This window comes from Xyrauchen texanus, chromosome 5 (assembly GCF_025860055.1).
Source record: "Xyrauchen texanus isolate HMW12.3.18 chromosome 5, RBS_HiC_50CHRs, whole genome shotgun sequence".
In the NCBI taxonomy this organism is placed as follows: Eukaryota; Metazoa; Chordata; class Actinopteri; order Cypriniformes; family Catostomidae; genus Xyrauchen; species Xyrauchen texanus.
The window spans coordinates 33678904-33704037 of record NC_068280.1 but is presented as its reverse complement, the minus strand read 5'-3'; the positions used below and the strand labels follow the sequence as shown (position 1 = coordinate 33704037).

The following is a 25134-nucleotide window of genomic DNA, read 5'->3' as shown; positions in this document are numbered from 1 at the left end:
GTTTGGTTTGTCAAGGGATAAAGAAGAAAATATATTCAGTTTTGTTTTCATCACTCAGAACTCAAAGAAATGTAATTCAGTTCAGAAACATAACCCAAAATGTTCTCTTGAAGTCACATCTGACATTAATTATACATTAAAATCCATCTTGAAATTCATGACCTCTTGGGCTTTGCCTTCATTTGCTTTGTTTCGTCATGTTTTACTCATCACTGAAGTCAAACAGAGAACACAGCAGGATGATTTTATCAGAGTGATCAAAGCTCAGCACACTTCTCTGAACATTGCAGTATTTTCGTGTGTCTTTGACTTCCTAATTGGTGCAGGGCATTGGATGTTTGCAAGGAATGTATCCAGCATTCTCATTTGACTTTTTACAGTATGTACAATTTTATGATATCTTACTGCACATTGCTGCATATAATTTACTCAAGTCTTGTACATAACCTTTGTGAACACATATCGTAAAACAGCATGGTAAATATAAATTGTTATGCTTGGCATGCAGTAGGGACCTGAAAATCACTCTTACTCTAAATGCAAAATTTGTATCTAAAAGTAAATCTTATGAGAGGTTTTATCAAGTGTATTTCCTAAAACAGACAAGACCACTGTGTATACTAAAATTGACTAGGCTAGAGATCTAGGCTACTAATTTTTAGCGACATCTTGGATACATCTGTGTGCATAGTGGACATGGCAACCATGTCGTATTCATTCTCTCGTGCTGACATAATCTTGCACAGTCGGAAGGTCCGTAGGTCACGCTGGAAATTGCGGTTCAGGAACCCGTAGAACACTGGGTTTATGCAGACAGAGCACATCGCAGACAAGTGACACAGTGAGAACAAAAGATTGTGGGTGCAGTTCATGGCGACTTCATGGTTCCAGTCGATGACAGCGTTAAAGACGTTTAACGGGAGCCAACAAACAGCGAAAGCCACAACAATGGAAAAGAGCATGATGTTTATACGCTTATTCTCAATGCTCCGGTATTTGTTTTCACGCATTCTGTCCATCATGTTATTCCGCCGCTGTAGACGGGTGTAGATCTAGAAGAGTGGAAGGACAGAAAAAAGATTTCTTCATAAGATTGCATCTCATATAAACACAATTAAAATCTGTAATGTACAAATAATGCACCTTTTTTTTTACAGTATATACTTTATATAAGGGCCGTAGCACCAAAGGTTAAGTCCTGGGCACAGGATTATTCCTCATTTGGATGTTCAGGGTTTACGTTTCTGGGGCGTAAATCAAATGTTGTTTATCTCACATACTGTATATGAAATTTAACAATATCCAGAGATTTATCCAACAAAATATAAATACATTTTAACATAAATAAATAAAACAGAGTTGTTAACCAGTTGGTCAGTAACTTTATAAGGAAATGCAACATAATACATTATTTAAGTCAATTGTAAGAATGACAGTCTGGCCCTAAGTGATTCAAAGTAACATTGAAAAAAGTTGTAACCTGTAATTGTTACTTCAAAGATTATTTCGACTTCTAACTAACCCCCAAAAAATACTTTCGTTGGTGTAACCTAATTTGTCAGGTAAATGCAGTCAGATTTAATAAAAACCAATTATTGAATCAAAACAGTTAATTTGGATGTTACCATATGAAGCATATTTTTATGTTACTTTACCAGATAGTACGTCAAAAATAGGTTGAAAATTCTTCAGCTGAAATCGGTTTGTGCTTAACGACATTCAAACCACTGACCCCAGTGGCCAAATCTGGATGTGTTGCTGAACATATGGGCACATGTGAGCTCCAGTTTCTGGACAAAAGCGAGTTGCAAAGCAACAAGTTTTAGTTATACAAACCCCAACATTAAAGCTAACCAGAAGTCAGGGATGGGCAATTGTTTTATTACTCATGCCAGAAGAAAAATTACTAAGAAAACCACGTTTTCCAGTCAAAATGGGAAATACACTGGCAGCAAAACGTCTTGGTTACTGTCGTAACCTCCGTTCCCTGATGGAGGGATCGAGACGCAACACAACGTCTCATTCCCTCCATCAGGGAACGGAGGTTACGACAGTAACAGAGACATTCCCCTTCTGTCACTCACTTGACGTTGTGTTGATGTAGTGACACTAGGGTCCCTATGGAAAAACGCCACAACAGCTAAACCGTGTTACGTATACTGAAGCGCACATTTTCGTCTCAGAGGAGGGGAAAGGTGCTAACACGCAAGCGATACACCCAGCCAGCTGTCCATATTACCAAACTCTACCTGTTTGTACCTGATAGAACACCGGACGAAACCGGCTCAACCCAGAGATTGTAAAATCTCGAGAAGGTATTGGGTGTTGCCCAGCCAGCTGTCTGCTAGAGAGGTGCCATTTGCCAGTGCCCACGAGGACGCCACACTCCTTGTTGAGTGTACTTGAACCCGCAAGGGGGCAGTCACGGCCTGGGTCTGGTGTCCATGATCCAGAGGGCAAGCCTGGAGATGGTGTTCCCTTTCCTCTGTCCACCAAAGCAGACAAAGAGCTGCTCAGAGCATCTAAAGCTCTGCGTGCAATCCAAGTAGGTGCCAAAGCACGCAACGGACACATCAACGACAGGGCTGGGTCTGGGTCAGCGCATGCAGTTTCACCACCTCATCAATGAAGGGGGTCGTGGGAACCTTGGGCACATAGCCTGGTCGGGGCCTCAGGATCAGGTGAGAATCTGCTGGACCGAAATCCATGCAAGTGTCGCTGACAGAGAACGCTTGTAGGTCCTCCACCCTCTTGAAGGAGGTGAGCGCAATCAGTCTTTAAGGAGAGGGCTTTCAGCTCGACTGACTCGAACAGCACAAATGGGGCTCTCTGAAAGCCAGGAGGACCACGGAGAGATCAGATGAGTGGAAGAGGCATGGTCTGGGAGGATTAAGCCTGCAGGCACATCTAAGGAACCTGATGATCAGGTCATATTTCCCTAGGGACTTACCATCCACTGCATTGTGGTGTGCGGCTATAGCGTCTACGTATACCTTCAAGATGAAGGGGGACAGCCACCCCTCCAACCTCTCCTGCCACTTAGGTCTTCTGCATCCCATCCAAGGGCCAGACATAGAGGTTCCAGAGGTCTGGGTGCGGGTGCCAGATTGTGCCCCATCCCTGAGAAAGAAGGTCCTTCCTCAGAGGAATCTGCCAGGGAGGTGCTGTCACGAGGAGCGTGCGAGAACCAAGTCTGGGTGGGCCAGAATGGGGCCACGAGGGTAACTTGTTCACCACCGAGAACAGCTGGGCAAAGTCTTCAATGGTGTCCAATCTGGGAGATGGGTTTGAGAAAGCATACTTTGTCGGCATCCCTCATCTCGACCAGATTCAGCCACAGGTGGCGCTCCTGGACCACGAAGGTGAACATCGCCTGCCCAAGTGCACGCGCGTGACCTTCGTCACCTGGAGGTCGAGGTAGGTCTCTGAGCACAGCTCCTGCAGCACATCGGGATCAGGACAACCCACATGCAGTTCTTTTAGTGCCTTGGCCTTGTGTACCTGCAGGAGGGCCATGGCATGCAGGGTGGAGGTGGCCTGTCAAGCAGCACTGTATGCTTTGTTCGTCAGAGACTACGTAGTCCTACAGGCCCTGGAGGGGAGTGCCGGACGATCCCACCAGGTGGTGACATTCTGCGGGCACAGGTGCATCGACCTCTGTGTACCAGTGGGCCACCACACCATTGAGGGTAGTGAAAGTGGACAAACTGTTTCAGTCTGTTTCAGGTAGCAGAAGGTGCCCTCCACGACCTTGTGAGTTCGTCATGCACCTCCGGGAAAAAAGGAACCAGGGGGGCAACCCGTACCCAGGAACCAATCATCGAGCCACGAGCACTCAGGGGAAACTGGAGCGTTCCAGTCCAACCCGATACTCTCGGCAGCCCAGGCAAGCATCTGCATCGGCCTCAGACTGGGCAGGCAGACATGAAGGTGGCAGCCCAGTCGAGTCTTCAGTGTCCGAATGCGCCGTATATCCAACAGCATACGCTGTTGTAGAGGTGAATAGAACAGCATTAGTATTCAGCTCACTGATAGTACAATCGCTCGGCTCAGAAGAAAAATCGGAATGATTCCGCATTCCAGCTCCCTTTTATACCCATATGTCCAGGGGAGTGGCATGCAAATTCCACTTCCCAATTTTCATTGGCCTTTTCTCAAAGATCTGGGCTCTCAAGATCGACCCCTAGTGTCACTACATTGACACAACGTCGAGTGAGTAACAGAAGGGCAACTTTTTACCAAATCTGTAACCGTGCGAGAATCACCAATGGCATCTTATGCTGTTTCGCTCAGGCTAGCGAAAATATTTATCGCTAGAAACTGCAAAGAAATGCGTGATTGAGATGGCCTGTCAGATTTTTCACAGTTCAAAAGTTTTTTGAACACTGAGATGTGTTTTCATTGGAACTGATCAGTCTGTGCATGTGTGTGGTATTAAAATTTAATGTATTTATGCACTCAAATGTTATGTTCTTGTATTCAGTATTGTTAATTTGAATTTCAGTGATAATATTTTGATTTTTACATTTTAATAAGCACTCAGAATCTAGAATTCTGACAAACTTGCTTTTAACTTTCCGCAAATTTCCCACTAATTATTGTCACAAGCAATTGAGCTTGTGATGCGCTGCCAATTTTTGCCAGAACTTTGCAGCTCTTCACCAGTAGTGGTGAATTTACAGCAAGCTTTTGGCGACAACAAAGAGTTTACACAAAGCTCATTTGCATGTGAAAATAATGGCAAATTTGCTGCAAGTTTGCCAGACCTATCTGCCATGTTGACATACCACGTTGAATACATTTAAAATGTTGCTACGTTTTTGTCTAGCGAAAAAGGAGCTTTTCGAAAACGCTCCCCCAAGTAGAGCATACGCTTTGAAAACACTGTCTTTGCATTGTAGTGTGAACAGGAAAAACTGACATTTTCGAAAACGATGACTCATTTGTCGTCATGTGACGTAATTCAAAACAATCAAGATGGCAGTGCATGATGTAGAGGCATTGTTGTGCCTGCTATACAATATGATATCATTGTTAAAGATAAATGTTACTTTGTGCAACATTCTCAGTGTATTCCTTCAAAAGCGATGGGAAGTTTACTCAGAATTGTTTTCTGGTGCCAGAACATGATATGTACATGGAAATGACGCAGGGCCACGCTTCTTACAATTTTTTTTTCTGAATACGCAGTAAGGGGATTTTCAGCTTTTTAGATGTTTCAATGTTGACCAGCAACTTTTGGAGACAGCAGTGTGGATGGAGAGTATTTTGAAAATGAAAACACTGTTTTCACATTTATCTGGATTCATGTGGATTTAGCCTGAAGTGGGGTTGAAAATAGGATTCTTGTTGGAAATGTAAAGACTATATATTTGAGACATTTATTTTCTTAATAATAATCTTTATTGAAGTAATATAGCTTGTCAGTTGAACATGAATTTGTCCATTTGAACTACATATATTTTGTATATATATATATATATATATATAAATAGTTTAATAGTTTTTACATAACTCATAAAATCTTTCAAACACATTGCATTAGTCATACATAGGGTTAGGTAATTGAGTAAGGGGTGAACAATGTGAGAGTGAGGTTTTGTAATCTGGCCCTTTGGTAGAAAGTAGAGGTCGACCGATTAATTGGCCTTTTTTTTTTTTTGCAATTTTTTGCATTTTTTAACATAATCGGCATCGGCCAATATCCAAGTATATCAAGCCGATTATTAGGCAGGCGCATCTGTGGGCACTTTATCGGACATTAATTTTTCCAATGCCCTTTGGCCTGGCAGTAATTACATGCATCAACTAATTCATTTTCCCCAAGTGAACGCAATGATCTACCTCTAAAGCTATCAAGATTTTCCCTACTCTTATCATGTACAATCCAATCAGGTTCTCGTCTAATTTGTTTGAATGCCCTTTGTCCAAACTGTTTTTGTGAATTAGAGCATATTCATCAGCAAGGATCGCAGCATCATACGCTGTACGAGCTTTAGTCTCAGTTACATAAGTAGCAATACGGGGTGGCACCGAATTTTTAAACTGCTCTAACAATACCAACTCCTTTAAATCACCTAAAGTTTTGACATCAGAATCAGAACACCAGCGATTAAAATGAGTTTTAATTTCTCTCACAAATTCCACATGCATTTGTCTTTCAGATTTCTGCCAATCTCTAAACCGCTGTCTGTATGCCTCTGGTACCCCTAGAGTCATTTTCCAGCAGAGTGAGCAGACCTCATCTAGTGCCTAAGGAAGGAGCTAAGTTCCTTTGAGAAAACGGTAAGGATTAAATTTGTATAACTTCTTTATATTTAATTAAAAACTTTTGATATGTTACTGCCAACTTCGAGAAAAAACGCGACATGACGTTCGGCTACTTTGGATATTGATAGCGTAGTTGAAGTTGCATTATCACAGCAGAAGGGTTGCTATCATGTCACAATGACAAGTAAGCAAGAAATTTGCAATTACAGACAGTGAATCTGAGACTATTATTTGTTCTGTTTGTGTGTCTTATATTTGAGAGGGTTGTCACTCCATGCAGAGAAATAAGTAATAAAAAAGATACCAACGCGCTATAGGCTATTGAAGGACTGGCTTTGGTAAGCTCGGACGTTATCGGTTCTGCTGTCAGTACTGGAGAAATTAAGAAAATACATTTATTATTGCTATAAAGAGAAAGTTATTTTATCTCACCAGCCATTTCTATGTATAACAATATGAAACCATTTGTCTGTGATGCAATTTAGCTATTCGCAGTCAGAGAGAGAGAGATCTCGCTCATGCGGTGCTACAGCGAGCACAACACGAGCCCAGCTAAATGAGTGACAGAACTAAACATTCAAACGTTGCCTGGTTTAGATCTGTGATATTAGTCTGATTTTATTTTAGATTTCGCCTTCCAAAGATTATAAAAATAATATTTATACATAATTCGCATTCTGTCTAGCACAACTTCCTTCCCTTCACAGCGGTGCACTGACATTTCTCCCTAAAACTCAAACTTAACGTCAGAATCAGCACGATCGGTGATTGTTGTAAAATGCAGTCTAGCTACTGTTGCTAAATTGCGGGACGCGTTTAATAATAAAAAGAGCGCAAGAGATACCGTTCCCAAGGCAGCGCGTGCTCCGAAACACACCACAAAGAGACAAGTAAAGTATAGGCTACTTTGGGTTTCATGTGCGCGTCTAAACGATCAACTATACACAAAAATATGTCAAAACGACCGGCTTGGAGATTCACTTAAACACAGTTTATGTCTGAAATGGACGTAGTTATGGAAATAGTTGGGAGAAAATATGGTGCACCTATTAGATCTGAACTCGGTCTTAAAGGGGAAGCATCCTAATAAACATGCTGACGATTGAGCCATTACTGCGAATCAAATAACAAAAGGCAAAGAGAAAATCACTTACAGCTCTTGAATGAATAACTTCTGCATTAATAAGCATTAATCTATCTATGATAAACTATGCAGTGTTATTTTACAATTGATAACTTTATTAGATTTCTTTTTAGAACACACCTGAACAGTAATGTTAGTAGACCTTCCTGAAATTAAATCACTGTGCCTATATAACGTTTATCTTTGTGTTATATATATATATATATATATATATATATATATATATATATAACAAAAAGAACCGTTAAGAATACCGTTAAAGTACCGGATCGATAAGATAGTAGTACCATTAAAACTTAACGATATCCATCCCTAGTTATGCCTGTGCTTCTCTTGGATGCTCTGAATATTGGATTATGTGTCTGGTTTGCCCCTTAATTAAAGCTGCATTTGGATCTCAACCTTCGTGTCTCGGAGCAGTTCGTAACACCTGCTTCGTTTATTTAATATATTTGTTATACATTATTTATACAATATGTTTTTACATTATACATTTTTAATTTAAGTGTACAAGTGCAGATTGGTCAAGTGTTCAATAAATGTATTTGTTGAGAAATGTTGTCTATCTTAAGTAATTATTTGTGTTACATTTTTTCTTTCAATTAAAAGGTTCAAATAAGAGGTTAAAAACAAGCACATATCGGCCAAATATCGGCCAAAATAAATCGGCAGCAATAATCGGCCATCGGCCGACCCGGATTTCAAAAGATCGGCATCGGCCTGAAAAAACCAATATCGGTCGACCTCTAGTAGAAAGGAGAAAAAATGTTGGCCCTCGTCACCATCAAAGTTGCCCATCCCTGCAGTAAGTGGTGTAAAAAATGTAATCCTAGTTGGAAAATACAATCTCCAAATCACACTCATCATTGATTATGTGAATGTAATTTCTTAAAGTCTGTTCGAACAACATGCTATCAGTATCGCCACAGGAAAAGTTAAATACATTTGAATTGATGCAAAGATGTCTGATGGGAAATGACACTTGTCAGTAGTAGAATGGGGTCAACATAAGAGAACCGGAACATTCAGTAGCAACATGTCAACTTACTGAGTGATCACAGTGAAAGACATAAAAAGAATAAAATGTTAACCTAGAAAATGTTCTGCATGTGGTAATGTTTAAATTAACTGGTTTTATTAAAGTCCAAAGATTAAATGACATCACTGCTTCAACATAAAGAGATTAAGTTAAACACACACACAAAGACAAAGATAAAGATCCCCCCTTTAGCCTTAACAGACTGTAGGGGCAAGTGCTGTTAGCGAGCACCTATGAAGGCCAGAAAAGTACACAAGGGGATGGGTGGCCAGCACTACGCCCAACCGCCTTTGTCTCCCCAGTGGCGATGTTTTTACACACCACACCAGGTACTCATTTTAGGCTGAGTCGACCTAGGGGAGGCCCAGGACCGGTTCAGATAATCGTCACTGGTGTTTGCCATGAGCAGGAATCAAACTCGTGTCACCAGGTTCGTAGCGCAGCACGCTAACCGCTACACTTCTGCTCCCACTAAAGTCCAAAATATTATATGACATCACTGCTTCAACATAAAGAGATTAAGTTAAACACACCCACACACGTTGGGTTTCCATGGTTTATGGGGACTTTCCATAGACATAATGGTTTTTATACTGTGCAAACTTTATATTCTATCCCCTACCCCTAAACCTAACACTCACAGAAAACTTAATGCATTTTTACATTTTCAAAAAACATAATTTAGTATGATTTATAAGCTGTTTTCCTCATGGGGACTGACAAAATGTCCCCACAACGTCAAAAATGTCGGGCTTTACTATCCTTATTGGGACACACACACACACAAACACAAACACACACACAAAAACACATTTTAATGGTTAGATCAGGTAGAAATAGCACCTTAAGGTAACAATTGCAGGTTACCAATTATTTATATACAAACCTTCTTCTAAAAAATGTACTTGCTTCTTAGCATTTTTTTTATCAGTCAAAAATGTATCAACCAATTTACCAATCATTTTTAAAACGTGGTGAAACTTATATGGAATATATTTTGCATTAAGCCCCTAAAATAAATTATTAGCAAAATTAGAATGTATTTTCTTGTTTTTATGACTGATGCAGTTATATTGGGAGACGGAGACTGGCTCATGTTGAGTGACTCAATGACCAGCACTGTTTGTCACAAATATGGTTGAAAAAATAGCTAAATAATTTGTTGTTATAAGGAAATACTATATATTTGTGATACAAATTCATGGCAGGTAAGAAACAGTTTTTTCAGTTCACCTGCCACTGCAGGTGCAAAGTCAATTTTGAACCCAGATTTCACACTCTCTGTGCTTTCTTTTTTGAAAGCTTGGTTTCAGATTTAGTTTTTTTTACCTACCTTTTAAGAATTTACCAATATAGGTTACATATGCTCTGCTTTGTTGACTGAAATTGACAGAACAAAACCAGACTAGAAGACCAGACCACTTTTATTTTATTAATAGTATGATAAAAGTAAACGTAAGTATGATAATGTCATGGATTATCATTAATCCAGTAATTATAATCCATTGAAGACTTAATGAGATCCATCATTACCGATTGTTCCAACGCCCCTGCTTGAATTAAATTTGTAATCAACAAACCCTCTTCACCAACAACGACTAAATACACAAACATATGACTCACTCTCCAGAGCTCAAAAGAAATAGCTGACCTGAGGGCAAGTCATCATTAAGAACACAGTGGGGAAACAGTTGCTCTGACATTTCGGATGATGATATGTGTGTGATTGTGGGCTCCCCATCTGTAGCTCACTTAGATGTTGTGTCGAGTGAAGCGACACTAGGGGACTTTCTTGAAGGCCTCGTTTATCTCTGAACTTGAGAAAAGGCCAATGAAAATTTGGCAGACAGAATTTGCATGTCCCTCCCCCAGACATACGGGTATAAAGGGAGGGAATCATGCATCTGTTCATTCAGATTTCTTCTTCGGAACCGAGCGGTTGTGCAATCAGCGAGCTGAGGTCACTTACTGTTCCACTCACCTCTGCAGAGCTTATGCTGTTGGATCTAAGGCGCATATCAGCGGCTTTCTCCATCTCTGCACGGCAGTGCAGCTTTGCCCCTGGGCGACAGCACTACTAAAAGAGAGTTTATTTTTCTAAAAGAGCAATATACAGCTGGCGATGAACGTCCTTTTCAGGACATGTCTTTAAAAAAAATGCCCTTCCTGGATGCGGTCGATTTCTCCTGCTCCTGACGGTCACAGGCGCTGCCTCGTGTGTCTGGGCCGTGATGTCACTGAGGTAGTGTTTGTGGATGGTTCGTGTTCTTACCATGGCAACGTTGCAGTCTCGGCTTTCCTTCTTAAAGAGGAACGCCACTCCAGCCGCCCCCCCCGCATTGCTCCTTCTTCCCACGGGATTGAGGATGACCCAGCTGGCGATGGAGGCGATTTGGGGACGGCAGCGTGCTCGATTTCGCCAGGTACATCCCCACGAACCACCCGCCCGCCGGCATGCTCGTTGACTACATGCCATAGCCCTCCTGCAAGTTCACCAGGCCAAGGAACTCAAACATCTGCACTTGGGTAGTCCTGACCCCGACGTGTTGCAGGAACTGCGCTGAGCCACGAAGGTCACAGCGCGGACACTCAGGCAGGCAATGTCCACCCTTGTGGTCCAGGAGCGTCATCTATGGCTGAACCTGGTCAAGATGCGGGAAGTAGACAAGGCTTGCTTTCTCAACGCTCCCGTCTCACAGCTCGGTCTATTCGGTGACACCGCTGACTACTTCGCCCAGCAGTTCTCAGTGGTGAAGAGACAGATGGAGGCCATTTCCTACATCATGCCCCGCCGCTTTACCAGCGCGGGCTGTGCTCTGTCTGCTTGCCGAGGGCATCCTCCTGCGGCTTCCAAACATCAGACAGCTCTGCCTCAACCTGGGCCCAACTCTCAGCCTCAGCATCAAGCACCCCGCAGGAAGTGCATGCCCCCCGTCTCCTGAACTTCCTCAAGGACCCAGAGGGCTACCAAGCATTCCTGAGATGAACAACCTGAGATGGCTGGTAAGCAGACCACTAGGAGAATCTTCAGTTAAAGTTATTTAGTTTGCCGCACCCCGAAGTACCCACATTCTCAATATTAGAACAATTTCCTCTTTTCCTGGGTCATATGGCCCGCAAATGCCATTCTCATGGCAACCCGGTGCCACACTCCAGCAGTCCCGGCACCCCGAACGCAGAAGCCCTCGCTTCCGGACCCACGACTGCTGCCACCCGGCTGGCTGGTGCTGACGAGTCCAGAGGATGCCTACACGAGACCTCTTCCTCAGTCACTTACCCGCCCCCTGCCGGGTGTGCGGAGGGAGGTAAGTGCTTTGAGACTTCTCTCAGCACCAAAGCCTCAGGACGCACCTCGGCTATGCAATTCAGTTCGCCAGGCCCCGTCCCCATTCGGTGGCGTCCGCTTTACCATGGTGCACAGCAAAGACGCCAACACTCTGCGTGCGGAAATCACGACACTTTTATTCAAAGATGCAATAGAGCCTGTCCCTCCAGCCGAGATGAAGAAGGGTTTCTACAGCCCTTACTTCATCGTACCCAAGAAAGGAGGCGGCTTACAACCGATCTTAGACTTGTGAGTTTTCAACCGGGCCTTGCACAAACTCCCATTCAAAATGCTCATGCAAAGATGCATTCTAACTTGCTCTAACTGTGTTTTCTGTCTTTTATATTATTGACTCAAAACAAACTGACAGACTGAACACAAACAGCACCCTTATTCTGGGCCACAAACACAACGTTACAGAATGTATGCACGCTTCGTGGCAGTGTTGAAAAATCACTGCGGTGTCACAGAACAATATTCCTTAATATGCACACAGAACACTTAAATAAATCAAAACAAATGTATGGAGATTTCTCTTATCCCAGGCTTTAAAAAATGTCAACCCACTAAAATTTAAAAATGAAAGGTATAGTTCACACACAAAATATTTATTTTCTCATCATTTACTCACCCTCATGCCATCCCAGATGTGTATGACTTTCTTTCTTCTGCTTAACACAACCAAACATTTTAAGAAGGTTATCTCAGCTCAATTGATCCTCACAATGGAAGTGAATGAGTACCAAAATTTTAAAACTCCAAAAACCACATAAAAGTGTAAAAGTAAAGAGTCCAGTGGTCAAATCCATGTCTTCAGAAGCAATGTGATGTGTGTGGGTGAGAAACAGATCAATATTTAAATATATAAATTCCTTTTTTTTTTACTTTAAATTCCCAGTAGGTGGCAATATGCACAAAGAATATGAATTGCCAAAAACAAAAGAAGAATGTGAAAGTGAAAGTGGAGGTTGATGGTAACAAGGTCTTACATATTGATCTATTTCACACCCACACTTATCATATCACTTCTGAAGATATGGATTAAACCACTGAAGTCATGTGGTCTGTCTTTATATGCTTTTTGGACCTTCAAAATGTGGTATTCTTCTTTTATTATTATTCTAAAAATCTTTGTTTGTGTTCAGCAGAAGAAAGAAAGTCTGAGATGGCATAAGGGGGAGTGTGAGAATTTTCATTTTTGGGTGAATTACTACCTTAAACAAGTAAATTAACTGTGGTGCCAAAGTTAGAAACTGCAGTTCATTGCACTCCTTTTGAACTACTTTCAATTTAGTTTTTTTTACAAATTATTATTTTTATAATATATATATATATATATATATATATATATATATATATATATATATATATATATATATATATATATATATATATATATATATATATATACACACACACAGTATTTATTTATTTATTTATTTAATTTTTTTTACAATGCACTCTAAAAACAAACATAATTCAGAGAAAATAAAAATGAGGGGAAAAAACAAGAGTTTACATTAGGTGTTAATGTTTAGTTATGTGAGTGTGTTCATGCATGAAAATGTGATTTTGTGTAGCTATGGGGCAGAGCTGTGCCATTCTTAAAAGCCTTGTCTCTCTCTCTCTTGATGATTGAAAAGCATTCTGTCCACCTAAATCAGAATATCTGTGCAATTTCCACCCACCATGCATGCATAGGTGCCTTTATTGGCTCAAAAAGATAAATTAATTGATCATTAGTTCATGGCATAGACACAAACAGATCAGAGTCTTGCCAGGACAACTGACTCCAGACCCCTTTTCTACTTGTCTTTATTTCTAGCTCTCCTTCCTTCCTTTTTTTTCTTTTCTCTCTTTATCTGATGAATGGCGGCACTGGCGCAGAGTCCTGTGACCTGAAATAACTGTGTGACAAAATAACCCACAGGCAGAGAGAGTGAAAGAGAGAAAGAGAAATATATGTGTTTATCTGTAGCTTGTTTGCTTCAGCTCATACTTGAAAGCCAGGCTTACCCAAATTCCATTAAATATACAATACATACATTATGATACGTAATATGTGTTCATGTCCAAATTATATTCTCCAAAGCTTGTCCTTGGAGACTGGCTTTGTATATTGTTTTTTTTTTAATAAATGTGATTTAATAAATGTGATAATTGGAATAATAGGAATCATAATGTCTGACATACTGAGACAAAGACTGATCTGATATAATCTGACAGTTTCTGCCCTGACTGGACATCCAGAATCTCTGTTGGTGTCACATTCTGAAGTATTGGACTGTGGGATGGTTGAATGACAGCCTTATCCCAGGATCTCACTGAATATTAATGCTTCAGTTATACTTTGTGTTAGTGATAGACCAATATATATCAGCATCAGCAGATAACTTTGCCCATTCGTCCCATTAACAGAAGTGCCTTTTCCATCCTGTGTTGCACTGTGTCCTAACAAGGCGCAACATGAAAAAGTGACAACTGATACAATGTCTTTCATGATAATCCAAGTTTTTGTTCTAACCATCCACAAGAGTGACATCAAGTGACACTACATTTGTTGCTCTTTTGGCTTCTTTTCCTCCAGCATGCACTGGGTAGCCAGCGTGCAAACAGATAAATCCTCAACACACAACTATTGAAGAAATTTAAAGAAGAAAATATATTTAAATATATAACAACAGTGGCATCTCTATATTAGGGGCAGGTGGGTCTGCGCCTCGCCAGAAGTGGCACTGTTGTGCAAAATACGTGGTATATTCATACATTATTTGAAGAAAACATCTTAAACTTGTTTTAGTACAAATAAAAGTTAAAAAATGTAACATGTTTTATGTATATATACAAGATTTTGAGAAAATCTATAATGTAACTTTTTTGGTGTTAAAATATTTTCTCCTATCCCAGCTTAATATGCAGAGACAACTATAAGTACGCCATTTATAGGTTAATTCTCCTCAAAACTATAATCACTTTGTTTCTGTAATGCTATAAATATTGCTCTGTTTGTTTTTAAGGGCCCACCCGAACAATGTTACTCATCCATTGCCGTTAGTTTGGGTGGGGATATCTCTTTGTTTGACCAACGACAGACTGGGGGCAAATTCAGAAAGCTGTTTTGAAAACAAATTTCTTTTTCAATTCTGTTTGGTGGCACTATTTGTGCATAAATGACATCCTTCAGCTTTAAGGTCTGTTGTGTTGAAGCCTGTTGTGTTAAAGCCAATTAATCGTTCTCATTCCCTATGCATGGAGCTAGCCTGTTGTCCTCAGTGTTAATCAAGGGAGATCTGAAAAACGTAATGTGCATGTACAATGAGTGTTCGATGATACCCTGTAGGGCTGATTGCCTTTGCCCCATAGCCAATCAATAGGTAAGTTTTAATCCTCTGGTGTCGATGGAGGCACTGATCACTTGGCTTCTTATAACAATGGCAATCTTAAAATACTCTATCATTCATGGTCATACAGATAAGAGGAAGCATTTGAAACTGCAAAGGGTCTACTTTTATTTGTATCCACTCACAATAAAAACAAAACTTTGTGCTTTAGTAAAATACAAAAAACAAACAGGATACATTTTTGTTTAGAGAGCACGTCACAAAAATGAACCGAAACTCAGTGTATAATTGCCGCACAGGCATGATAAATATGTCTATAAAAACCTTGAAATGTCTACTTTTAAATGAACCCATTCAAATTCAAAACAAATATTCTCAGATTATGTTATGCTTGGGAAACTAACGAGAGGTACAGATTTTCGTTCTCATCTCATTAGCTCAGCTCTTAGGAACACCCATTAGCAGAGCGCACTATTCATATGGTAATGATCTGGGATGATCCTCATGAATATGGCAAACACCCCATCAATGCTACAAAAGTATCAGCAAGCTTCATCAGATTGATTTTTCATTGCTTTTGGAAGATGGCATGCGATTCACATGAGGAAGTTCTCCAGATGATCCTGAACAGTGAGGATGAATACTAATTTAAGTGTATGCCATTGCTATGAGGTGTTGTTGATGCATTGGTTTGTATTAGATAACAACAATTAACGTCTCGGTTACTGATGTAACCTACGTTCCCTGATGGAGGGAACGAGACGTTGTGTCGATGAGTTGAAACTAAGGGTCGCTCCTGCGGAGCCCAGACATTTCTGACCTTGAGAAAAGGCCAATGGAAATTGGAGTGTGGAATTTGCATGCCACTCCCCCAGACATACGGGTAAATAAGGAGTGATGCTGCAAACACACATCAGGCATCGCACTGAGGAGCCGAGCCAAAGACCCGGCCATTTCAGCGGTTGGTTCAGTGTTGTGGCAGGAGGGACGTTTCCTATCTGTCACTCACTCAACGTTGTGTCGATGAGTTGACACTAGGGGTCCCGATGGAAAACGCCACAAGAGCTGAACAGAGTTACGTAGACTGGCGGTGCAAGACGGGCAGACCTCTGTGTGCCTCGTAGCCAGCGCAGCAAGTCGTCACATAACTACCCCAACACACTGGCAGGCATGAAGCGGTCCCCTGCACCTAGGGGAATGGCTAACTGCTCAGGCGTGGCATGCTCTCTATTGTTCTCCCAAAAGGAACGAAATTGTTCCGCTGGGGGCCAAATATATGGTCCAAGCTGGGGGGCCTCCCTCTAAAGAGGAGGACACCACGGAGACCATACCCGGACCCTACCCTCTTGATGGAGGTGAGCACCGTCAGAAGGGCGGTCTTCAGAGAGAGCGCCTTTAGCTCTGCTGAATCAAGGGCCACGAAGGGAACTCCCCGAAGGCCCCGAAGTACCACGAAGACGTCCCACGAGGGAACGAGGCGTGCCCTGGGGGGTTTTTAACCTCCTCGCACCTCTCAGGAACCTGATGATCAAATCGTGCTTCCCTAATACTTACCGTCCACTGCATCGTGATGCGCCGATATAGCGGCTACATACACTTTCAAGGTGGAGGGGGACAGCCGTCCCTCCAACGTTTCCTGCAGAAAGGAAAGCACTGACCCTACTGCGCATCTCTGGGGGTCTTCACCTCAGGAAGAACATTACTGAGTGAACAGACGCCACTTCAGGCCATAAGAGCGCCTCATTGAGGGGGCCCTGGCCTGAGTGATCGTGTCTACCACCATGGGTGGTAGGCCACTTAAGTCTTCCATGTCCTGTCCATGGGCCAGACATCGAAAATCCAGAGGTCCGGTCACGGGTGCCAGATGGTGTCTTCCCCTCAGGGTAATTCACCAGGGTGGGCTGTCGTGAGGAGCATAAGGTCCGAGATCCAAATCTGGGAGGGCCAATAAGGGGCCACTAAGAGGATCTGCTCCTCGTCCTCCCTGACCTTGCACAACATCTGTGCAAGTAGGCTTACTGGGGAGAACGCATACTTGCGCAGCCCCAGGGGCCAGCTGTGTGCCAGGGTAACTGTGCCGAGGGGAGCCTTGGTCAGAGAGTACCAAAGTGGGCAGTGGGAGGATTCTGGGAAAGCGAACAGGTCTACCTGTGCTTGCCGAATCGACTCCAGATCAGCTGGACAACCTGAGGATGGAGTCTCCACTCTCTCCTGTGTAACCGCTGCGCTGTGCTGTTGAGGTGGCCCGGGATGTGGTTTGCTCAAAGTGACTTGAGCCACTGCAGACTCCAAAGGAGGAGACGACGGGCGAGTTGTGATATTCGACGAGAGTGTAGGTCGCCTTGGCGGCTGATGTATGCAATCGTCACTGTGTTGGGGGGACTTTGTACTGATATGCCTGACCCTCGAAGGCAAACCGGAGAAAGGGTCTGTGTCGAGGAAGAATCAGACATGGAAGTACGCGTCCTTCAGGTCTACCGGCGCGAACCAATCCGGATGCCAGACGCTTGCTAAAATGCGTTTCTGCGTGAGCATCTCGGTGGGAGTCTGTGCAACCCGCCGCCTTTTTTTAGGTACGATGAAGTAGGGGCTGTAAAACCCCTTCTTCACCTCGGCTGGAGGGACAGGCTTTATCGTGTCCTTCGTAGAATGGAGGCGATCTCCGCGTGCAAGGCAGTGGCGTTCTCACCTCTCACCGCAGTGAGCGGATGCCGTTGAACCTGGACGGGGGCCTGGCGAACTTGATCAACCAACGCGATGGGTTGGGGGCGTAAACCCACGGGCCCTGGAAGGGAGACTCGGACGGCTCCGGCAGGTGGCGGCGTTCTGCGGGCACAAGTGCACCGCGATCGCCTTACCAACCTGGGGAGTCGCCGAGCACCCCCTGGCAGCGCCACCGACGAGGGTAGTGAGAGAGGACGTGCCCGCGAACCGAGACCGTGCAGTAAAAGGTGCCTGCCGTGATCGCGTGAGCTCATCATGCACTTCCGGGAGGAAAGGTACGGGGGCGTGGCGCAGCTGTAAGCAGCGCTCAGAGCCCCAGGAACAATCACCGGGCAGCGAGGGTTCGGGGGGGCGGAGATTCCACTCCATCCCGACGCTCGCAGCTGCCCGGGCAAGCATGGCCGTCAGCTGCGCATGGCGACAAACTGAACCAACTCACTCTCTGATGCTGTAATCGAAAGCTCATCCACTTCGCGAGCCGCGACCGCAAACTCTCCCTGAGACGAGCCGGAGGCCACATCACGAACTCGCTGGGGCAAACGAGCGTGCTGGGGAATGGGAGATCCGTGGGGGGTCTCCCATTGAAAACCCCAAATTGCTCCCAGTGCTAACCGACCCCGCCTCATACCCGTGGTTAGAAGGACCGAGTTGGGGAGCCGCTGGAGTGGCTTTCCCTCTTACGAGAGAAAGCCATGACCACAATGTTGCCAGAATCATGCCCTGGCAGTGAGAGCATGATCCATCCACAAGTGCTGTCCCTGCATGGGCAGTGCTCAACACGAAAGGCAGCGATAGTGGCCGTGGGAAGTGGATAGGTAAGATCGCAACCAGGAAACATACACAAACGAAAAAGGAATCTTGAAAAATAAATTTTTCATTTGCGCCACTCTTTTAGAGGGCAAGGAGGAGGCGAGATCCGGCTTGTCAATTGTGGCAGTGGGGGCGTGGTCAAGCGCCCGTCCGGGAGAGAAAAGCGGTAAGGGCGCTTACACCTGAGCTAAAATTAAGCCTAACACCTGTGTCTAATTGCAGTAGCGTGAGGAGAGCGGATAAAAGCCAGCAGCCACAGAGCATCGCGAGAGAGAGAGAGCCCGACAACAAGGCCAAGAATACCTGTGTGTCATATATATAAATTAATTGAGAAATAAAGCTTACCCCTTAAGCTGACGCCTGTTTCCGTCCCTTCCTTGGTCCGTTTTACACTGGTGCCGAAACCCGGGAATAGAAGGAACACCTTTTTTCCAAGTTATGGAACAGAGTCGCCCCATAGAGTCCTCCCAGCTGGCGGAAGTCCTCCAGTCCCTCGCTACTCTCCATCAAGGCCACCAACATTCCCTGCTTGAGCTCCGACAGGATCAAGATCGACGTTTTTTCGAGATCATGCGGGCTCAGGCAGAGGACCGACTCGCTATCCAGAGCCTCCTCAGCCAGGAGACTGCGTCGGCCCCAGCCGCGACCCCGGACACCCACGCTACGCTACCTCCGCCCACGTTACAGAAGATGGGGCAGCAGATGATCCGGAGGCCTTCCTCGACTTGTTCGAGCGGACGGCAGAAATCTGGGGCTGGCCGCCCGAACAGTGGGCAGCCCGCCTAATTCCTCTCCTGTCCGGGGAAGCCCAACTCGCGGCACAACAACTGCCGGCGACAAACCTCCTGGCTTACTCTGACCTGAAGAGGGCCATTCTGCAACGGGTCGGTCAGAGCCCGGAAGAGAATCGCCAGCTCTTCCAGAGCATGAAGCTAGAGAAGTCAGATCGGCCATTCGCGTTTGCTCATCGGCTCCGGGACGCCTGTCGGCGGTGGCTGCTCGCGGGGGACCGTGACGTCGAGGGAGTCATCAATCAGGTGGTGCTGGAGCAATTCGCGCAACGGCTGCCCAGGAGAACGGCGGAGTGGGTCCAGTGCCACCGCCCGCCGTCGCTGGAGGCAGCTGTCCAGCTTGCGGAGGACCACTTGGCGGCGATACCGAGGGCGGATGAGCCCTCCTCCTCTCTCTCCCCTTCCCCTGTGTCTTCCCACGGTTAGTTCTGTCCCATCCGCTAATTTTGGGTACTGATTGGCCGAATGACGAGGGAAGGGGCGAGGTTGTCGCCCCTCCTCTCAGGGAATTCCCGGAGGGGGACTTCCCCTTGGAGCAGTCGCGGGATGAAACCCTTAAGCACGCTTTTGACCAAGTGAGAGTAATCGATGGTCAACAAGTCCGGCCGGGTGTCGGCGTTTCGTATCCATATTTTTCGCTTATTAAAGATCGGTTGTACAGAGTGACGCAGGACGCTCAAACAAATGAGGAGGTGACACAATTGTTGATTCCACGGAGCAGCCGGGAAATGATTTTCCAGGCGGCTCACTATAATCCTATGGCCGGTCACCTAGGGGAACGAAAAACACTTCTCCGTCTAATAGCCCGTTTCTATTGGCCAGGCATTGGCGGTGACGTCCGCAGGTGGTGTGCGGCGTGCCGTGAATGTCAGCTGGTAAACCCACCGGCCACCCCAAAAGCGCCATTGCGCCCTCTACCATTGATCGAGGTCCCCCTTCGAAAGAATTGGGATGGACCTCGTCGGGCCATTAGAACGGACAGCACGCGGGCATCGCTTCGTGTTAGTCCTAGTGGATTACGCGACGCGATATCTGGAAGCAGTGCCTCTGAGCAACATCTCCGCACGTAGTGTTGCAGGGGCACTCTTCAAGATAATCTCCCGGGGTGGGGATTCCGAAAGAAATCCTCACCGATCAAGGCACGACTTTTATGTCACGAACACTCCGCGAACTTTACGAGCTCTTGGGCATTAAATCGATTCGCACTAGCGTTTACCATCCGCAGACTGATGGCCTAGTGGAACGGTTTAATAAAACGCTCAAGAACATGATTTGTAAATTCGTACACGATGACGCTAGAAATTGGGATAAGTGGCTGGACCCCCTGTTGTTTGCAGTACGAGAGGTCCCACAAGCCTCCATAGGGTTTTCCCCGTTTGAGCTGCTGTACGGGCGACGCCCACACGGGGTCCTCGACGTCATCCGCGAAGCTTGGGAGGAGGGACCTTCTAATAGCAAAAATGAAATTCAGTATGTTCTTGATCTTAGAGCAAAACTCCACACACTGGGGCGACTAACACAGGAGAATTTGCTCCAGGCTCAAGAACGCCAACGCCAGCTGTATGACAGGGGTGCTCGGCTACGGGAATTTGCACCGGGAGATAAGGTACTTGTATTGCTCCCAACATCGAGCTCTAAATTACTCGCCAAGTGGCAAGGACCCTTTGAGGTCACACGACGAGTTGGGGATCTCGATTATGAGGTTAAACGTACCGATAGAGGGGGTGCGCGTCAAATATATCACCTCCTGAAATTGTGGAGAGAAGAGGCGGCCTCTGTGACGTTGGCCACGGTAGTTCCGGAGAGGGCGGAGCTCGGACCGGAGGTAAACAAAGCTCGCAATCTCAACACCCCGGTTACTTGTGGAGACCACCTCTCACCGCGTCAACTCACAGAGGTTTCCGATTTACAAACGGAATTTGCAGATGTGTTTTCTCCTCTACCGGGCCGTATAAACGTCATACAGCACCACATCGAGACCGAACCGGGCGTGGTGGTACGTAGCTGCCCCTATCGTTTACCTGAACACAAAACGAAAATAGTTCGGGAGGAATTAGATGCGATGCTTGATATGGGCGTAATAGAGGAGTCCCACAGTGATTGGTCCAGCCCGGTTGTTCTTGTTCCGAAGAGCGACGGGTCTGTTCGATTCTGTGTGGATTACAGAAAAGTCAACGCGGTGTCTAAATTTGACGCGTACCCAATGCCCCGTGTTGATGAACTGCTCGATCGGTTAGGTACGGCTCGGTTTTATTCGACCTTGGATTTAACAAAGGGTTATTGGCAGATCCCCTTGACACCAATGTCCCGTGAGAAAACAGCCTTCACGACGCCGTTTGGATTACACCAATTTGTGACGCTTCCTTTCGGTTTGTTTGGGGCTCCGCCACGCTTCAGCGACTCATGGATCGGATCCTCAGACCTCACACCGCGTATGCCGCTGCCTATTTAGATGATATTATCATTTATAGCAATGATTGGCAGCGGCACATGCAACATCTGAGGGCCGTCCTGAGATCGCTGCGGCGGGCGGGGCTCACAGCAAACCCTAAGAAGTGCGCGATTGGGCGTGTGGAGGTACGGTATCTGGGGTTCCACTTGGGTCATGGCCAGGTGCGTCCCCAAATTGATAAGACCGCGGCGACTAGCGACTTGCCCTAGACCCAAGACCAAAAAGGGGGTGAGGCAGTTCCTGGGGCTGGCTGGCTATTACAGACGGTTTGTGCCTAATTATTCGGATGTCACCAGCCCGCTGACTGACCTCACTAAAAAGGGGGCTCCAGATCCGGTCCAATGTTCGGAGCAGTGCCAACAGGTGTTTACTCAGATTAAAGCTGCACTTTGTGGGGAGACGCTTTTGCATACACCTAACTTCTCTCTCCCCTTTGTATTACAGACGGACGCTTCAGACAGAGGGCTGGGGGCCGTACTCTCACAGGTGGTGGAGGGAGAGGAGCGTCCGGTGCTGTACATTAGCCGGAAGCTCTCCTTGAGGGAGACCAAGTACAGCACCGTAGAGAAGGAGTGTCTGGCCATCAAGTGGGCGGTCCTCACCCTCTGTTACTACCTGCTGGGGCGGGCCTTCACCCTCTGCTCGGATCATGCCCCACTGCAGTGGCTCCACTGCATGAAAGATACTAACGCCCGGATCACCCGTTGGTATCTGGCACTCCAGCCTTTTAAGTTCAAGGTGGTCCACAGACCGGGGGTGCAGATGGCTGCCGCTGACTTCCTCTCCAGAAATGGGGGGGAGTGGTAGGCAGGCCGGATGACGTCCCGGCCTGAGTGGGGCGGTGGGGGTATGTGGCAGTGGGGGCGTGGTCAAGCGCCCGTCCGGGAGAGAAAAGCGGTAAGGGCGCTTACACCTGAGCTAAAATTAAGCCTAACACCTGTGTCTAATTGCAGTAGCGTGAGGAGAGTGGATAAAAGCCAGCAGCCACAGAGCATCGAGAGAGAGAGAGAGCCCGACAACAAGGCCAAGAATACCTGTGTGTCATATATATAAATTAAGTGAGAAATAAAGCTTACCCCTTAAGCTGACGCCTGTTTCCGTCCCTTCCTTGGTCCGTTTTACATCAATATAAATAATATTTAATTAAACTCAAAACAAAATCACAAACATAAACACACACATGACGGACATGCCCGTAATTCTTTCTCTCTCGAACCGTCGTCACCGGCCGCCTTTATCCCTCGTGTGCCCCGTCAGGCTGATTGGGGACTGGCCGTTCGACATTCCGGCCCCGCCCCCTCCACTTCCAAAAATATTATTTCATATTTAAATTGATTGACAGCCGTAATTTAAACTAAATATAATATAATATATAATATAATATAATATACATATATAGTGTAGACCATTTAACATAATAAAAGTAGAAAATTCCTTATTTTATATAACGAGTCAAAATATACTAACAAACAGAAGCAAAAATTTTAACTAAATATTTTGATTAAAAAAGATGGCAGTGACAGTGAAAAGACAACTTGAGCAGGGGCTCAAGCAAATTAGTGAAATATTTACATTAAATATTTCATTTACATGAAATGTCAGAATGAAGCAACTAACTAAAAGGAACTAGTATTTCCGACACTAAACATAAGTGAATTGCTTATTTACATGAACTGTCCGAAAGAACTGATTCACTTCAATTACTTGGATTACCCAGCACAAGAGAAAGATGATGGTTTAGGAGAGCTCATTTGATTCCTCCCTCGGCTCCATTTCTGTGTTTGCAATAAATTGTGACAAATGTAGCGCTTTGTGTACACAGTTGCTCAGTTATTAAAAAATAACTGAGCTACTTTCATGCTGCTAAAAAACCCATCCCCTATCAGACTTTTTTTTTTTTTTTTTACATCAATTCAGAACCAATCACCTTTCCAGTCCCATGAAATCCAGGAAGTACTTGCATTCTCTTAAGCCATTCCATATAACAATTTTTATACACATTTTTAAATGTTGCATTAGAAATCCTGAATGGAAACGCTTGATATAAGAATAAACCCTCAAAATTCACTTTAAATTTAATGCGTAAGGAGGAGGTGGATTTTCTAAATTTCGTATTATTTAAAATGCACATTAAGGTGATGGAAACGATGATGTGTTTTGACCATTTGTGCACATGTTATGAGTGTGCGATAGCTTGATGTGACTGGATCAACGAAAGGTCCGACCTAGGCACACAATTGTTCATATAAGGTGTTTAACCCATAGCTGGTCTTTAAAATGGGTCCCTACAATCTGCCAAAGGCCACCAGCCAGGCATCGCATCCACCTTTGGCCACTAGTTTGAACTTTGATAAGCGCAGACCGATATCAACAGCAGAACTTTCGATCTACTATCACTGAATTCACTGCATCACGCATCATTTTCGCTTTCACTGTGGACAAAGTAATTGCTCAAAATATTGTCATATCGCTGCAATATTGTCATACCCTGGATAGGATAACACAGTGCCAGGTCACATCCACACGTTTCGTTGCATTTGTTAGTCATTCCTTGCAAAATGCATTAATTTAGCTATGTTTATGCCTCTAATCCACACCATAACAGCGTTTTCCTCAACAGAAAATTGAGAATTTTGGAAATGCTCTCCACTACTGCACACTTTGGAAAAACGGTGACTTTAGTTAAATTAAAATAAAGTTTTTAAGCAAAAATGCACTAGTGTGGATGTGGCCTAAGTTCCAAAATATATGACAGGCTTGTCAATAGATCAACATATCTAGATTTTCTATTATTTCTATCTATTCTCATTTTTATATCTAATTTCTATCTATTATTTAATTCATTAGTTATTTTTAAGTAAATATTAAATAAAATATGTGATCTTATTAAAAACATAATAAGTAGTACTGTTTGGTCTGAAAACCCCCAAAATACACAATTTCAAAATGAGGTTATAAGGGATGAAATAGAGATGTGTGAGGAAGATGGAAGAAGAGAAAGAATAAGGCGTATATAGATCCATTATGTGTGCGTGTGGGTGTAAGTGTTGTTCCAATTTTTAACTAACTGCCAGTGGTTAATTGGGTGTAAAAGTGGCAAGCATCCTTGAAAAAACTCGGTCACTTCACTTGAATACTAACAAATGCTTCACAGCAATGCAACTCGGAAATGTGAGCTATCGTCATAGTGATTGTGAATGCTCATTCTGTCACCCCAAGCTCTCATTTTAATTTTTAC

At 44.5% G+C, this 25134-nt stretch overlaps 1 protein-coding gene across 1 annotated transcript in view; it reads right to left on the bottom strand.

Moving 5' to 3' along the window:
- Positions 1-635: 635 nt before the first annotated feature.
- The window catches only part of LOC127644179 (neuropeptide Y receptor type 1-like), a 37534-nt gene continuing 13035 nt past the window's right edge, over positions 636-25134 (bottom strand). The window contains exon 3 of the mRNA XM_052127238.1: positions 636-1052. Coding sequence (XP_051983198.1) covers positions 636-1052 — 417 coding nt within the window. The remainder of the gene's footprint in view (positions 1053-25134) is intronic.